Source organism: Hakea prostrata, chromosome 10, assembly GCF_041222555.1.
Source record: "Hakea prostrata isolate BN-2017 chromosome 10, UWA_Hpros_2, whole genome shotgun sequence".
Lineage (NCBI taxonomy): Eukaryota > Viridiplantae > Streptophyta > Magnoliopsida > Proteales > Proteaceae > Hakea > Hakea prostrata.
The window spans coordinates 40,738,393-40,755,476 of NC_142609.1; the positions used below are offsets into that span (position 1 = coordinate 40,738,393).

Genomic DNA, 17,084 nt, shown 5'->3' on the forward strand with positions numbered 1-17,084 from the left:
CCGGTTTATAAGCCAGTATTTGACCTGCGTCGCACACATACATACTAGTCAATACTAGCTAGGCTTGCAAATTGCGTGACGTGATGACTTGCTTTGTTTTGTCAAGTGAACGTCGTCCGTATATACTCAATTATTGTTGGGACTTGGGAGCATGACGTTTTCCGGTGAAACAAATTAATTCAAAAACTTCACGGCTTCAACTGCATTGTCGCTTTGTTTACCATGCATCTTTCATATTCATCCGTTTCGTTCAACTAAGAAACAAAAATAGGTGAAACCATCCATCGATCATCATTTGCTTAAAATTGTCAGGCTTTGTTTGTGTGTATGTATGTGTGTGAAACCATCCATTATCATTTCCTTCAAATTGTCAAGCTGTGTGTCAGTGTGTGTAACACATGGAAGCGTGTATCTTGAGATGTCTCCACCGAACGTTCACGTGGAGCCTGTCATTACATCAAGCCAATACTTGAGTTGACTCCTTGATTACAAAAGGTGTTCACAGCTAGGGTCTGCAACCGTCAGAGGATGACGTCACCAGGTCATAGAAGCCATCTCCACCGTTGAGCTATATCATGAAGGGTCAGTCGGCCATCGCAGACAAGGAAAGGTCACAGGTTCGTTATAAATAGAGGCAACACTCCTAGTTATAACCAGAGCTTCTCCAGCCATTACTCTCCCTCATAACTCCATGAGAAACATTTCTCCACAAATCCTTAGCATTGATTCCCAACTCCTTCATTGAGATTGACTTAATCATTGGAGGTGGTTTCCCGTCCTCAGAGGCGGCCCACTCTCACCCTTGTTTTGTCATCAGGAAGCTAAGGAGGGCCGGAACCAGAAAGAATCGGGGTCAGTTGAGAAGCCTGATCTTCCCCATAACAATGTTCATACCCAAAAAAACAGAAAAAAAGAAGAGAATTATGGTGTTACAGAGGCATGTGTCGGATTACAATTTATTTGGTAGAACGTTGGGCTGTAGTACAGATATGAATTGGACTCCCATTCTACTCCAGAAACAGAAGAAAAGCTAGAGGAAACAAAAGAAAGAAAATGAACAAGAAACGGAGAATAGAGGGAAAATAAGATAGGCTCTATCGTATTTGCAATCAGTAGAGCAGATTTGCAGTTCAAGATCAAGCTGAAGGCATACAAATTTTGCAGTATCCAGAATTTGCAACCTAAACAGAGTGAGCAGGAGAAAGAAAGCAAACCCAAATTGTGCTTGGAATTTATATTTTCAGTAAACCCTAAATGAGAATAACATTAAAGATCCTATATGTTCTTTGTTTTTAACTTTGTTCCACCAGTTTGAGGACTAATATATTTGATTTACATGTCAGATGGATTCTGATTGCATGTCTATTTACAAATATGGGTTTTCTTTTTTCAACTAATTTATCTTCTAACAAGCAAATACAATTGGGAAGAGGCGGAGAGGGTGGATGAAAAGTTAAATCATGGTCAAGTGACTGAAAACAAACAAATAAAAGAAAATTACATGTTTTAAATTGAAATTGAATAACGCACTCAATAGATATCATTTGGTTAATTTCAAATCTTATGGCAATAAAACCCTTTTTTTGCGAATCTGAGAGACAGGGGAAGTTTGAAAGTGGCTGACATAGGGTAATGTAATCTGAGAATGAGGAGAAAATTTGAAGTTAATTAAGAACAAACTGATAGCAAGCATATATATGAATCATTAAATTAAATAAGAGAGAGAGCATTAGGTGGCATTTATAGAGTGTATTAAGTTGGAACACTAGGTCAACCCATAGCTAGCTTAATTATACAGCTGTAAAATCAGAATATGAGGATGTTCATGAAGTTGATGATATTGTAATGGTGCTCCCAAAGAACAACTCTGTTTCTTCTGTCCTGTCTCTAATGTCTGTGTTGAGATTTAGATGATGAAAAATTTATGGCACAAAAGGTACTTTATGAGAGAGAAACAAAATGTCTTCAATATAACTGAATATTTAATGGAAAAAAAAATACTAAACAAAATGAATTCACCAAATGATCCAAGACAGTATCCAAAATATAAAATACTTACTAAGCGATGCTTTTGAATCTTCCTCCTTCGACAAACACTCATGTTGTGTGAGGTGGGTGGGCACAGGAGATTTCTTCAGCTTAAGGTTTTGGAGCATTCCTCTTCCCAGAAAGTCACACCTTCTGTATCACGTTTAGAAAAAATGGAACCCAATTTGGACCGCAGAGTGTCTTACAGCATGAGCTCCAATTCGGTAGGCTGAAACAGTTAGTGTATCCCCATATTCATATTGACATTGAGCAGCGATTGATTTCCAAACACTATTTGGTATCTTGATCGCCCAAGTAATCATTTGTCCGTCACTATTATGAAGTCGTTTTTGGGCATGCTTCCATGTAGAATTCCTTGAAGAAATGAAAACTTCAACAAGGTCTGCTGCTGTAGAGGCGTTGATAAAGCCAGACAGTGGTTCAAAGGTAGTGCATATAATCAGCCCTTTTTGTTGTGGCTGCATCTCCATGTTATGAGGTTGAGCAATAACCTGGCAATTATCAGTTTGAAATGCAAACCAATCGGGAATCTCATTCCCAGGAAGAAAGATGTCACAGATCTTATCGCCTCCAAATTCTTCACATATATCCTGTCCATGAAACCAAATCAGACTACCATGTTCTTTATATAATTAATTAAAAACATCAGAAAAGGTGGTTTCAGAATTTTAAAAATCTAGTAGCCTAGTTTGAGTAAAAGAGAAAACCTGAAAGATTCTCTTCTTCACAGAAGTTTCCAATTTGATGCAATCACTTAAGTTTATCATTGTGGCAGACCTCAAACCCCCTAAGCCCTCAATTTCAGTCACCTTTGAACAAGCTACAAGGTCTAGCTCCCTTAATTGCTTCAAGTTTGACAGGTATGGTAATCTTTCCAAGTAGGGGCAGAAAGATACATTCAGAGAACACAAACTTGATGGAAGCATTGGAAGGCACTTAAATTTGGTGAAGGATAGATTCAATGACTCCAACGAGGAAAGCTCCCCAAGATCACTAGCTATACCATCATCTATCAACTTGCAATTTGACATTTCAAGCTTTTTTAAACGTTTCAATTCCCCGAATCCCTTCGGCAAATTTTCAAGCTTACAGCAATAAGAAACATCAAGTACTTCAAGCGATTCCAATTTGTTGATGCCGCGTGGAAGATTTCGTAAACTGATGCAGACTCGTAGTCTCAATTCTACAAGTTTCTTTAGACAATGAATAGATTCATGAATTTCGACCAAGCTTGGACACCGATTGAGATTCAAGCTCTCAAGATTCCGGAGTCTAGAGAAATCCGGCCTTTGGGTTAAGGAATGAGATTCGCTAAGATCGAGGACCTTCAACATTGTGAGATTCTGGAAGACAAGACAAAAAGTAGTTTCCACAAATTGCATATCATAAAACTCACTCAAATAGATATAACACAAATTGGCAAAATTAATTTGGCGTACCTTGGTTCCCTCCCAAGTTAGTTCAAGATTACTACATTGCATCTCAAGAATAACTAGGTTCCCCAGATGAAAATTATCTGGTATACTTTTGAAAGGGAACCCAAACCAATAGAGGCAAACTAAGTTTTTGAATAAAATAACTTCCTCTTGACAAGATTGTTCCCAATCTATAGTGTTTCCTCTTGCAACATATCTAACTTCAAGAAATCTTAGATTTGGCATTTTAGAAACACCTTTGATAATCATTTTGTCAGAATACTCATGCTCTTCGCGATATGGGGTTCCTAACAATTGAAGGCCTTCAACGGTACTTGTTCCCTGACAAAAGAGATAAATTATTAAGTTAAAAAAAAAAAAAAAAAAAAGAGGAAAGAAGGAAATCATTAGGTATTATGATAATAGATGAAAATTTATGTGCTAGTATAGTACTTACATTGAGATTTCTCAATATATCAATGGCTTCATCAAATTTCCACACTCTACTACGCCCTCCCAGATTCTTGGGAGACTCATTACAGACAATTTCCCTACCCATATCTCTAATTAGATCATGCATATGAAGTCTGTTGTATTCACCAATTGTCACCAAACACCTCTCTTTGAGATTTTTAATCACAGCTTCTCCACTTAGATAGCAAGCATCTAAAAGCATACTCACCCAATCTTTGTCCTTTCCAACAAAAAAGCATGAGATATCAAGGAATGCACTTTGGTCAAACTTATCTAATGCATCGTAACTAATTTTAAGTTTTTCCAAGACATCACTAAGGGGTATCTCTTTTAGTTTCTTCAACTGACAGTTCCACTCAACTGGACTTCTTTTGTATAGAAGAGAACCCAAAGTCACGAGAGCTAGTGGGAGGCCTCCAGCATAATGCAAAACTTTTTTTGAGAGCTTCTCATAGCCTTCTAAGGGGTGATCTTGTCTGAAAGCATGGCGGCATAAAAGTTGAAGAGATTCCTTCACATCCATTGTCTCAACTCTATATTTATATTTTTCATCCACATCCAATTCAGTCAGCAAATGTTCATCTCGAGTCGTCAAGATGATTCGACTTCCTGGACAAAACCAATCAAAATCACCAACCAATTTATCCAAATGTTTCATCTTCATCACATCATCGAAAACAATTAGGACTCTTTTACAGCGTATATGATTATTGATCATAGTGATTCCACGATGTTCATTGTGAATCTCTATGCCTTCACGTTTCAAGATGTCAGAGAGAAGCTGTTTTTGCAGATGCAGAGAACCCTGTTGCTGACTTGAAACCTCTCTAACATCAGCAAGAAAGCAACTACCATGAAAGTTTCTAGACATAATGTTAAAAACGGCCTTTGCAATAGTTGTCTTCCCAATTCCACCAGGGCCATATATTCCTATGGTGCGAACAACGTCTAATCCATCTTCATTCTTTCTTCTTTCTTTATGCAAACCACATACGGCGTCTGGCCTGCCTTCATTCAGCAGACCACATATGGCCTCTACGTGGGAGTGAAGTCCAGTTGGAAATTTTGCAACATCCAAACATCCTCCGGCAGGGTTTGTTATTGCCAACACTGCTCCGACAATGTCCTTTATAAGTTCCGCTTCATGCCTGATCATGCATGTTGATGAAAAAACCATATATGTAAAAACACAAAGAACAAAAGAATGTAAGAAAGAAAGAACAAAAAGAGATCACTACATCAGAGGGCTGCAAATGTAAAACAGGACGAATTAACCAAAAGGATTTGATTATTAAGAAAGACTACTTACCCATCAGCAAACTTTCGTTGATCCCACCCTGACAAATTCGCAGCTTCTTCTAGAGCACTCCTCCACTCCTCCACCCTCTTCTTCTCATTCTGGAAACGCTGTTCGTGTCTCATAAATGCCTGAGCATAAGTGTTACTCTGTTTCCTGACATCCGACGGATCGATCTTGTAAAAGACAGGGAGAACCTTTTCCATTCGGCCATCTCTTTTGGAATTGAGGATCTTCAGCAACTCACCAAGACACCAGGTGGAAAAAGCATAGTTTTGAGAGAAGACGATAATGGCAACCCTAGAATCTTCGATGGCTGCCTCCAGTCTTGAAGAGATATCCTCTCCCCTGTTTAGCTCTTCGTTGTCTCTGAACGTCTGAATACCTTCTCGGATCAGTGCGTTAAAGAGATGATCGGTGAAGCTAGTACGAGTGTCCTCCCCACAAAAACTCAAGAAGACATCATACTTCCACTTACTAGAGGAAGACGAGGAGGCTCCGCTGGTCGCCATGGACAATGCAGCAGAAGATCAGAAAAATACGATGACTTTCTGCTACCAAGACAAAGAGAGGAAGAAAACAAAGATTTCAAGAGATCAATGCAAGGCAAGACCCATTGTGCAGAAGATGTATATGCAAAAGATCAGAAGGGAAAGTGATCAGCGTGCATTAGTGAAGTTGCTTCTCCATTACCGATTTAAATGGAAAATTTTGTAATCGACCCCAAAGTGAACAAAAGACACTATAATTGCACGAGAAAAAGCAATGTGAAAAGATGGAAGGTGGGACTCATTGCTTGCTAGTGTGGTGGAATCTGAGGTCAGAAAAGCAAATAAAGATTCCTCAAAAAAGACTATCAATTAGTCTTTTGTCTTCTGTCGAGGATTCTTATATTCAAATTCGTCAGTTTTCACATGCAGACCCTCGATTTTAGCTAAAGCTCCTGCCATTGTCTTGTAGATAGGTCCAAAAAAACTTTTTTTTTTTTTACCAAAAAAAGTTAAAATATTAAATGATCATTTTACCCTTAGGTAGCAAATATATGGAGTAAAAATACAAACGAAATTCTCATTCTACCCTCAAACCCTGTTCCTTCTTAAAAATTCACATTTAGGAGATGGTGATGCAAAATCATCTGTCTTTAACCCGTTTTCTTCAATTTCTTTCAAGTCCATTTTTCACTTCAGTAAGTTTTCTTACAGATTCATGGACGTATTGACTGGTGATCAAGAAAAAAATGAGAGCAAGCAATCTCCAAATTAAATGCAATGGCATACAAAAAAGGTCCCTGATGAAAGCAACAAAAAAAAACCCTAATTTTTGCATCCAATTTCTATTGGAACTTCCAAATTCTTAATAATTTCATATATTGTGTTTTCTTGACTCGCAAAAAAAAGTGAGGCTCTCTAAAGCTCAAGATCACTATATATTTTATTTTTGCTAAAGAAATGGATCCTTTCACTTTCATTACAGCCGAATTTACTCCTGATTTCTGGTAGAACACTAGACAAGTTCTGGAGTCGCTTCAGCAATACAAGAGCGGTAGATTCATTTTGAGTATTCTTGGGACTATGTATAAACTATGACAAGGAAGTTTATGTGACCTTAGAAGGCTTGGAAAGTGCTAGGGAACTATAATTGAAAAAGGTGCGAGTGAAAAGTGATTTAGTGGAGGTTGTGGTATCGAAACAAAGAGTGGTTGATTTAGTGGGATTGATAAATTGGATAACGCAGGGGTGACATTAATATTAGGGGGTAACTCAAGGGGTGGTGCTGAAAATTTTCCTCTAATTTTTAATGTATAAGTTATCGGATAAGTTCAAACTTCAAATAACCAAATAATCTAGCTTTCTCGTATTAAATTGAAAAAAAAAAAAGCTTCTACTTTTTTGGCTAATTGCAGATTTTGCCGTAATTATAGTTGAATGCAGATAAATAATATGAATCAAACCCTTGGACAATAGATGCTTTTTTCATGCCCAAAACCATGCAAATGTAACTACACTAGTTTACAAATAAAAAAAATAAAAAAAATAAAAAAAACAGAAATAATTTGGAGCAAGTATATATTTTTTTTTGGATAATAATATGGAGCAAGTATAAAAGACATGCCCTTCCATATAAGCCACAACCTCGATTATGGGTTCCTGCAAATTCTACTTTTCACTAGGTTGCGAGTGAGCTGAGATGCTCTACTTGCAAGTCGAAGATTTTGCTCTTCTCATGATTTTTCAGTTTGCCTTGTCAATGCTCTAGTGGGCTTCCTCCTATATGAGTGGTTGAAGGGGGTGAGGGATCACAACTCTCTACCCAGGAATAGAGGCTCTAGACTAAAGACAGTTCCATAATTTTTTGATATCAGTAATACACATAGTTCTGTTCCTGTAAATTAAAAAAGAGGTGGAAAACGGATGTTGGAAGGCAAGGTCTTGTATCTAATAAAAATCCAATGCCATTATAAACAAACACTTCAACTAAGTACTAGCCGTTAGTAGTATCATCAGTTAACAATCAAGTAATGTTCAGGACTACCTTCTTATTGTAACTGCAAAACATGAACTGCTCATTTTTAGAAAACAATATCATCTGATACAAAACAAATATTACATACCCCTAAGTGAGAACTTTTGCACAAACAAAATGACAAATACATAGAAGCATACTTTTGTATCATTATGTACATGGATACTTAGGGAGAAGGGAAAGAAAAAAATGCTCAGTGATGCATTACTAAATTGATTCTCAGGCATCTGATTCAAACAAGAAATTTTTAATCGATTCACAAATCACAAGATCAATAAAGACGGTTTAATTGCCGGAGAAAAGCCATATGAAAGGTAGAAGGTGAGAGCGTGAGACTCATTACTGGTGTGGTGGCCGAGAAAAGAAAAATGGTTGGAAAGGGGGGGGCATGAAAGGCCATGGATGGAAGCAACAAAAGGCAGGTTGCCCCATCCCCCGGGGCCGAACCTTAAAAATCCCCCCGCGCTTTTTTTCAACACGGGGAGGCCGTTCTCTCCAGCTCGAGATCACTACTTCCTTTTTCTTGAAAAAGGTAGATTTTTTCACTTTCATCACAACTGATTTGATTCCTAGATTTCTGGCGGATCATCCAATATGTTCTATAGTTGCTTCAATCAAGATCCTGACTCTCCGTCGGAGTGTACTTTTCACCCAAAATTTTATCTCACAATCCACTTAACAATAGGTGAGCTCAAAGTGCCTGGGTTGTAAAACATAAAATTGAGTGGATGGTGGAAGATGGGTAGACGAAATCCAAATCCCACCAATTCCCATCTCTTGCAATTCTTAGGTAGAATTGTGACATGTGGGAGAGCCTTGTACGACGTTGTAGGTGATTTGTCTCCTTTGACCTCACTAGGTGCTTTGTAGCCAGGTGATTCCTCAGATCCATTAGATTAGAATCTCAGTGGCCGAGATTTCTCATTGCTTTAAACCAAGAGAAGGAACGAGTGGCCGAGGTGAAATCTTGACCATTAAGTTTCTAATCCAACGGTGTGTATTTAAGGTGCATGATAGAAGTAATTTTAGACTTCTCAACAACTACATGGCCCGAATAATTACTAGCTACTGTCATATCATGTGCATTTGGTCTAAAGGCAAATTTTACATGAGACCAAAAAAGTATTAAATTATATGCTGTTAGGAATAACGTCTTATGCATAGCGTGTAATGTCCTACATCTCATTATATTATTATTTTAATGTTGTACCAATATATTTTAAAATTTTTAGAATTTTTAAATTAATTTTATTTGAACCCCTATCTATAATTGCGCCGATACACATTTCCATCCATTGGTCTCTTATACGACGCAGTTGGACTGAACCAATGACAAGAGAATAATCAGCATAATTTTTTGAACCCAGAGATATTAATATATAGAGACACTTGGAGAGAGGAGGTGACACATGTTCTCTCTCCCATCCCACCTCCTAAGTCCTAACTCCTAACTCCTAAGTGGAGGATTATGAGGTGGCTTTTAAATTCACATACATGTGATAGAATGAGAAAAGAGGCAGTGACAAGTAACTAGATTTCCTCATATTATTATTTTATATATATAATCTTGATAAGATAAGAAAGAGAAGCCAAAGCAAAGAAATAAAAAAGCGAGAGAGAGCAAATGTACGTGGAAACACAAGAAAGAGAAGAGAGAGAAATTAAAGAGGAGACAACAGAAAGGGAAAAGCAGTGAGAGAACAAAGAGGAAACGAGAAAAGAGAGAAGTAAAGGGGAGAGAGGAGAAAAAAGAGAAAAAGGAAAAAGGAAAAGAGAGAAGGAGAGAGAAAGATAGGGGAAGCTTTGCTTACTCCCGCATATATTGAAATAGCCAATAATCATTCTAAACACAGGATTGAATGTGGGCTTTAATTGAATCAGGATAAAAAAAAATGTGTTCGAAACAAGAACTATAAGGAGTATTGCCTAACCTACGTATGTTGTAAGTAAATGGCTTCACTAAGCAAACAGATAAGACCCACTGTGCAGAAATTATATATGCAAAAGATTACAAGGGAAAGGGAAAGGAAAGTGATCAGCTTGCATTATTGAAGTTGCTTTTCCATTATCCGATTCAAATGGAAAATTTCGTAATCGGCCCCAAAGTCAAGAAAAGACATTATAATTGCAGGAGAAAAAGCAATGTGAAAAGATAGAAGGTGGGACTCATTGCTAGTGTGGTGGAATCTGGGATCAGAAAAGAAATAAAATTCTAAAAACAGGAAAATCAATTAGTCTTTTGTCTTCTACTGTTCACGAGGAAGCGACTGGTCAGGAAAGCTTTTGATATGATCTTGGGTATAACCATGAGCGAGAACAGAGAGCAATGTCTTGGCTTTGGGTTAGTTTTAACATTTTCCCGTTCCTGAGGTAAGAGTTATGACATTTACCATGGCTGGAGGAGTAGAGGATTTTCTTCCTCTGCCATCCATGTTCCCTGTTTGATGATTATCAGATCAAATGTATGGTTGGACAATAAATGCTCATTGGGTTGGATGCCTCAAACTAACCAAAAGATCAACAATTTGGTGCTGGATTTGTGGGTTTTTTTTTCTGATACAAGGAATCTGTAACAATTTTCAGGCTGATGAAGGTGCAGTCAGTTGGAGATACATCTAGCTTGGATTAGGATTATATGAGAGGAAGGAGCAGGGTGCTTGAGATCAACCCAGAGAACCCAATCATCAAAAACTTGAATATTATCGGGTGAGCTGACAAATCTTCAATTGACATGCTCCCAGTTTTGATGACTTCGTGGTCTTTGAATGATGTCCTTTGAAATTTGTGTATGTGATGCAGCCTGCAAGAAGGAATTGCCCAGATGAACGAACGAGATCCGTTGAGAAGAACTCTTATTAGTAAAACCCATTTAACATATATCTGCCTCATTTGTGAAAATCAATTGATGAACAACTCCAAAAACCCCATATTGAAACCCCTTTCTTTGCTGAGATCATCTTCTCCCTTCTTCATGGGTTGCAACAATTCTTCCCTTCGTAATCGACTTGTCTCTCTCTCATTGTTTTACCCGAGCTTTGTTCTTATCATCCATTTCCATTTCTTACATGAACTTTGACTTTGATTGACGTTATCTTTTTTAACAAAGATCAGTAGTTTAGTGGAAGTGTTGAGATTCATTTCATTTAAACTCAAAATCCAACTCGTATGATTTGAGAAAATTGTTGGAACACCTTAAGACTCAGGCAGGCACAGAAGGGGAGGGATCTGAATGAGAAGATTAAAGACCAAACAAAAGTTTACAGGTCATTACAGTGATGAGTGGGGACTTTAAAACTCTAGCTGAGCAGGCATCTAGTTGTAATTCGAGCTTCCCTTTTTCATAATTCTAGTTGCATGGGGATCGTGTTAAGCATTGGAAGGCTCTTAAATCTGGTGCCACACAAATTGAATATCTTCAGCGAGTAGAGCTCCCCAAGACCACAGCGATATATAGCATCATCTGTCCAACTGCAATTTGACAGAGCAAGGGCTCTTAAACGTTTCAATTGCTCGAATCTCTTCGGCAAGTTCTTCAAGCGATTCCAATTTGTGGATACGGCATGAAAGACTTCTTAAAGTAAAGCACCCATATAATTTCAATTCCACACCTTTCTTTAGGGCTTGTTTGATTACATAAATCTTGGATTCATGATTGTGAGATTTTTACCTGTTTGGTTGTGAAAATTCCTGAATTTATGAAATCTAGAGATTCATCTTTTTACATTAAAAACATGAATCTATAGATTTATGGGTATAGGGTGGTGGATTTCACCCTTACAATAACTAAACATTTGCGCATTCACAAAAAACAGGTCGACCAATTAGTTTTTCAGGATGAATCCATGGATTTAGTTCCACAAATTTAAGTTAACCAAACAGTTAATTTAAAAAAATTATGATTGTATAGATTTGAAATCTCCAGACTCATGTAATCAAACAAGTCCTTAGATAATAGATAGATTCATGGATTTCAAACAAGCTTCCACACCACTTGCGATGCAAACTCTTAAGATTCTAGAGTCCAGAGAAGTCCGGTGCTTGGCAACTAAGATCGAGTACCTTCAACATTATGAGATTCTGGAAGATTAGACAAAAATTAGCATCCACAAATTGCATATTATAAAATTCAGTTACCTTGTTTCCCTCCCAAATTAGTTTGAGATCACTATTCTGCATATCAAGAATAATGCGGTTCCCAGATGAAAGTTATTTGGTATACGATTGAATGGGAATCTACACCAATGAAGCCAAGCTAATTTTTTGAACAAAATAAGTACCTCTTGAAGAAAATTTTCCAGATCTTTAATGCGTCCCAAGAAAACCATGTTATTAAGTTGAAGTAATCTTAAATTTGGCATTCTACATAAACCATTGATAGTCTCTGCGCTAAACCATCATTCTAATTTAAAGCCTTCAATTGCATCTCTGTTCCCTAACAAAAGAGAGAAATTAACATGAAATAAGGAAGAAGGAAGGCGGTATTTTTCATATTAATTTGTCAATTATCATCATGTGTTATGATAAGTGGAGATGGAATTATGTACATTCTATTAGTAATTACAGTGAGGTTTCTGAATACATCAATGGCGCCATCATCTTTCCACATTCCAAATATTCTTTTTCTCATATCCCTTTCTCAGTATATTTGTGAAGTAAAAAAAAAGTCCCAGGTAGAGTGGTTACATCGTTAGGTATGGAGTAGTTACATTGTTAGGTATGGTCCCTGAGAAATTCAAGCAAAATAGAATCATTCACTTCTCATTTGCAGCTATAGATACCACATCAGGCTTTGTTGGATAAAACCCCACAATATCACAGGTGGAAAACACCAACTTAATGGTATTAAAAATTCATGCAAAAATCTTTGAGTAATACCCTTTAACCTACCTCTTGTGAAATTTCAATTGATAAGAAACTCCAAAAATCCCAACTAAAAATCCCTTCTTCTAGCGTCAAAACTCCACCTTCTTTTTTTTTTTTTTTTTTTTGTTTCCTTCTCTTACTCAAAGTTTCTTTATCAAGAAAATGAAAAAGGAGTAAATTATATAGCATCTACTCTATTTGAGGTGAAACTGGTGACTATCCACTAATGTTTCATAAATTACATAGCATCCACGTGCAAATTACAAGCTACACACAGTTAAATTTATTGTTAAAATAGATTATGAAATTACCTAATTGCCATTTGATGCCATACCCAACGTCTAGGTAGGTGAAGGGAAAAACCCATCTTTTTCCCGAAAATTGCCCACCATCGCTGACAATCAAATATTGAAATTTATGAGACAATAGTAGATGGTCACTAGTTTCACTCCAAATATAATAGGTGCCGTATAATTTATAAAGAGACAGAGAGGTGGATGAATTATTTACAACTTAACTGGGTTTGTTGTTGGAAATCATGGCTATTCTCTCCTCTTTGAAGAATAATATTTTTTTTTTTTGACTAGAAATAGGTTCTTTGCTTAACCTTATGTTTGTCATAGAAGAAAAATATTTATTTTATGGCTATTTTCATAATAGGGACTCTTTTGGATTGATCCAACATGTGTTTTTGTATGTGAGAATCCTTAGCTTAAATGGAAGAGCACCTAGAAAGTTTCTAGGGTATGATGGTTCGATTCCATTAGGATTCATGTTGTTAATTTTGTTTTTGACAAATAATGAAAATCATTTTTCTATAAATAGATGGAGCCTTTGGTGATATTTTTTTTATTAAAAAAAAAAGAAGAAAAAAACGTGCTCATTTTTCACTTTGACTTTGTTACATACCATACAAGATTCTGTGCCAAGATGGGCCAGAGAAATGTGCCCATCTGTGTCCAACCATACAAGATCTCACAACAGATTCTGTGCCAATTTTGCCTACTTCAGCACAGAAGTATAAAAAGTGGATTATGTGCTGAAGTGGGAATTTTGGCACATAATGGTTGCCATACAACCCCATTGACTGTTAATATTCTAACGACGTGTTCTTGACTTACAATCCGCAGTGTAAATCGGGATTGGAAGTTGGGTTGGCGGCGCTGGCAGTGGCGGTGGTAGTAGTGGTGGTGGTGGTGGTGTATAATCTGATTCTGCTTCCTAGGCTTTGGAGGTGACAGTGACGGTGGCGGTGGGTGGCAGTAGTGGTGGGGATGGGAGTTAAGTTCATGGTTGAAGCTGAAACATTTAGGGGTTTAAAGATCTATAAGCTATGGAAACAGAGAGAAACAGAGATCAAAGAAGATGAAGAAGATGACGAAGATGCAGGAATTGGGAAAAAAATTTAAGAAACTTTAAATCGTTAAAATATAAAATATAAAAATATTTTATATTCAAAGATTTAATAATTCATAAATTTATAAGATGCAAATACCCATTCTTTTTTATTTTCACCGTTGGATTTATTTGTAAAGACATGATGCAAATCTTAAGGTAGAATAGATACAACGGTATTTTGGTCATAAAAATCACAATTTGTCCTTAATTGACCTTGTTGGATACCTCAGGGGAGGCAGATGCAAAGTATCCATTTATTTAGACTAAAAATGGGGTCAAAATCTTCTGGGGCGCACCTAGGAGCGGCCAACCAGCAGCCGCTCTAGATGTGTGCCGCGTGTCCTTATTTTAAATCATACCCGTTCAATCATTATCTACCATATTCTTCTTTAAACCGTTAACAATGAACACGGTTTGGTTGAGTGAACCGACTTGTTCAAATCAAACCAAATCGGATCATCTTGTACTCACTTTTTTAAAATAACAAGAAAAAACTTGAAAACACAAATCAGCATCGCTCAATCTCAGATCGTTGCTATCTCGACCGAAAACCTAAATCGATCGAAGAAATATACCGATCGATGCAACCTAAACAAAACCGTAATTTCAATTGAATTTATCTTGGCTCTCACCTCTACCCTCTTCGCGCCGGCCAAAACGAAGACTCCACGAATGCGATCATGACGACACGATGAAAATCCTTATCAACAAATAAATATATCTCAAGAGAGTCAAGAATTCCTCGGCGACAATCTCAAGGAAGAACTATAACAAGATCGGTGACTCATAAAAATATCATCCAACCCTTCAATGAAAGAATCAATAGGCAATGGCACGAAGAACGGAAATGAGGGAATCATCTTGAGTGTCTATGTGAAGAACGGTTTTGCCCAATCAACCCCTCTATTAATGCAAATGCTCGCTTCTCACTCTACCGTTGACAACCTCGAATCCGAGAGAAGAAACCCGCTCTCTTGTCATCTATTAAACAAACAACGAAAAAATTAATTAGACAATCTCCACGCATTCACATGAGAGGTATTCCGGAGACAGAGACCACCCTAGCATGCTTAGCGCTCGATGCTGGAATTGTCGAGTACATCACGGAGAATGAATTTGAGGTCCTTGTTGAAGTTTTGGCATCGAAAAATGAGTAGATTAGGACAAAACATTGAACGAGTTCATAGCTAGTCATTGTGTTCGTATCGCACCGCGTGTTCGCACTCATTCACCGGAGTTCTGCGAGATAGAAGACGATGCGATTTAGGTTTACGATTTTTTTTTTTTTTTTGGTTATTTTAAAAAGTGAGTACAAGATGATCCGATTTGGTTTGAACAAGTCGGTTCACTCAACCAAACCGTTTTCATTGTTAACGGTTTAAAGAAGAATAAGGTAGATAATAATTGAACGGGTATGATTTAAAATAAGGACACACGGCACACATCTAAAGCGCGGCGCCGGCGGCCCCCCCCCCTCGGGCCCTGGGCGGCTTTGACCCCAAAAAAAAAAAAACACACCTGGGGGGGCGGGGGAAAAATACCTACTAAATATTTGTGTATATATTATATATATTTTTTTTATATATATATATATATATATATATATATATATATATACTAGTAAAGTAAGACACGTGCAAATGCACGTTGCCATATGAGAGAGAGAAATGATATCGAGTCAAAAAACAAAAAGAAAATTTTTATATTAAGAAAGAAGACAATTGAAATAAACAATCAAGTTTTGGGGTGATGAATAATCTGTGAAACTTTTGAGAGGGAGAGTAAGTACATAGAAAATAAGTATAGAAAATAGTATTCAAAAACTTAAAAACAAAAAGAGATAAAGAGGATTATTATTAAAGCAAATATATCTGAATTTTGTACATAAATAGGAATATAATTATTGTTTTTATTAGTTTTATGCTTTTTCTTTCTCCTAAACTATGTTATGCAGTGAAATGCCAATTTCTTTTGATTTAGAATACCTTTAGCATCAAGGTTTGAAGAACAAAGCTAGGTCATGGCTGAGAAATATCCACGATTTTCTTCCATTTGAGTCGGTTAGAGATGCAATCTCTTATGGCATCTCTCTCTCTCCCACTCTCTCCTTTCTTAGGTAGACTCGACTACTATGAGAAAGACGAAGCAGCCTTGTTAGTGCGCCCCTCCCCCTCTCTCTCTCTCTCTCTCTCTCTCTCTCTCTCTCTCTCTCTCTCTCTCTCTCTCTCTCTCTCTCTCTCTCTCTCTCCTTTGTTAATGATGGCTCGATTTGTTTCTACTCTCTCTCTTCTTTCTTCCAAGAGATTAGGTTTGTTTCTCGATCTGTCTCTCAACTCTCGACTTCCTATAACACACCGACTCTATCGGTGAATTATTGCAAGTCCGGAAGCGAATAATACAATGGATTTTAAACCAAAGGCACGATCGAACAACAAGATTTCGGAACATACGATTCCAAAATCAGGAAGGTGTTGGAGCATCAGCAGATGAAGAACTATCTTCAGTGAAACCGACGAAGTTATATCAGAGTTAATTTCTACAATCCGGTTCTTTTCAAATTCTTTTCCCTCTTTCTATCTCCGTTTTCCCCTTTTCTTATCCCAAAATAACGAAATAAAATTCAATTTTGAATTTCCAGTCGATCTTATCATGTTTTAATTCTGCAGTTTCTTAAAAGTAGTCTCAGTTCAATGGAGTGATTAGACATAGTAAAAGTAAATAAAACAAAACAACTTTTAGAGAAGATAACAACGAACAAGTAAGATTAACTAAATTTCAACATGAGAATCACAAATTGCATTAATGCGTGAGGTGGAACAAATGGATTCATACCTTAATCCGAAAATTCCTTTCGTCTTTAAATTTTGCTGTCTTCAAATTTGTCAGAGCTTAAATTCTACTCTAGAAATAAAATACTGCTCTTCTTCCATGGTCGTAGCTTTCTTATATAATACTACTATTTGAATTCTATTATGACTTATGTTCATATTAGGAATCCTCAACCCATTGTGTTTCTTTATTAGACTCTGTTCTTTTTCTCCTTTTTCTTTCAAGATATTCTCGTA

General features: G+C 37.0%; 1 protein-coding gene across 2 annotated transcripts; it reads right to left on the minus strand.

The window, feature by feature from the left end:
* Positions 1-1,450: 1,450 nt before the first annotated feature.
* On the minus strand, positions 1,451-6,084 carry LOC149002977 (TMV resistance protein N-like). Of its 2 annotated transcripts, XM_089137573.1 has the most exons (5): positions 5,248-6,083; positions 3,922-5,086; positions 3,489-3,806; positions 2,757-3,392; positions 1,451-2,639 (listed from the first exon to the last, which is right to left on the minus strand). In XM_089137573.1, the coding sequence occupies exons 1-5, from the start codon at positions 5,745-5,747 to the stop codon at positions 2,193-2,195; spliced, it is 3,066 nt and encodes a 1,021-aa protein (XP_088993699.1). In that variant the 5' UTR covers positions 5,748-6,083; the 3' UTR covers positions 1,451-2,192. The 2 variants fall into 2 exon arrangements, with proteins under 2 accessions (XP_088993699.1, XP_088993698.1); XM_089137572.1 differs by having other exon boundaries at positions 2,757-3,806; positions 5,248-6,084.
* Positions 6,085-17,084: the final 11,000 nt, after the last annotated feature.

Coding starts and splice junctions, on each gene's coding strand:
- LOC149002977 (XM_089137572.1), bottom strand. CDS start 5,747: ATGGCGACCAGCGGAGCCTCCTCGTCTTCCTCTAGTAAGTGGAAGTAT. Junction 3,807..3,921: donor ATATATTGAGAAATCTCAAT/GTAAGTACTATA, acceptor CTCTTTTGTCAG/GGAACAAGTACCGTTGAAGG. Junction 2,640..2,756: donor TGAAGAAGAGAATCTTTCAG/GTTTTCTCTTTT, acceptor TTTCATGGACAG/GATATATGTGAAGAATTTGG.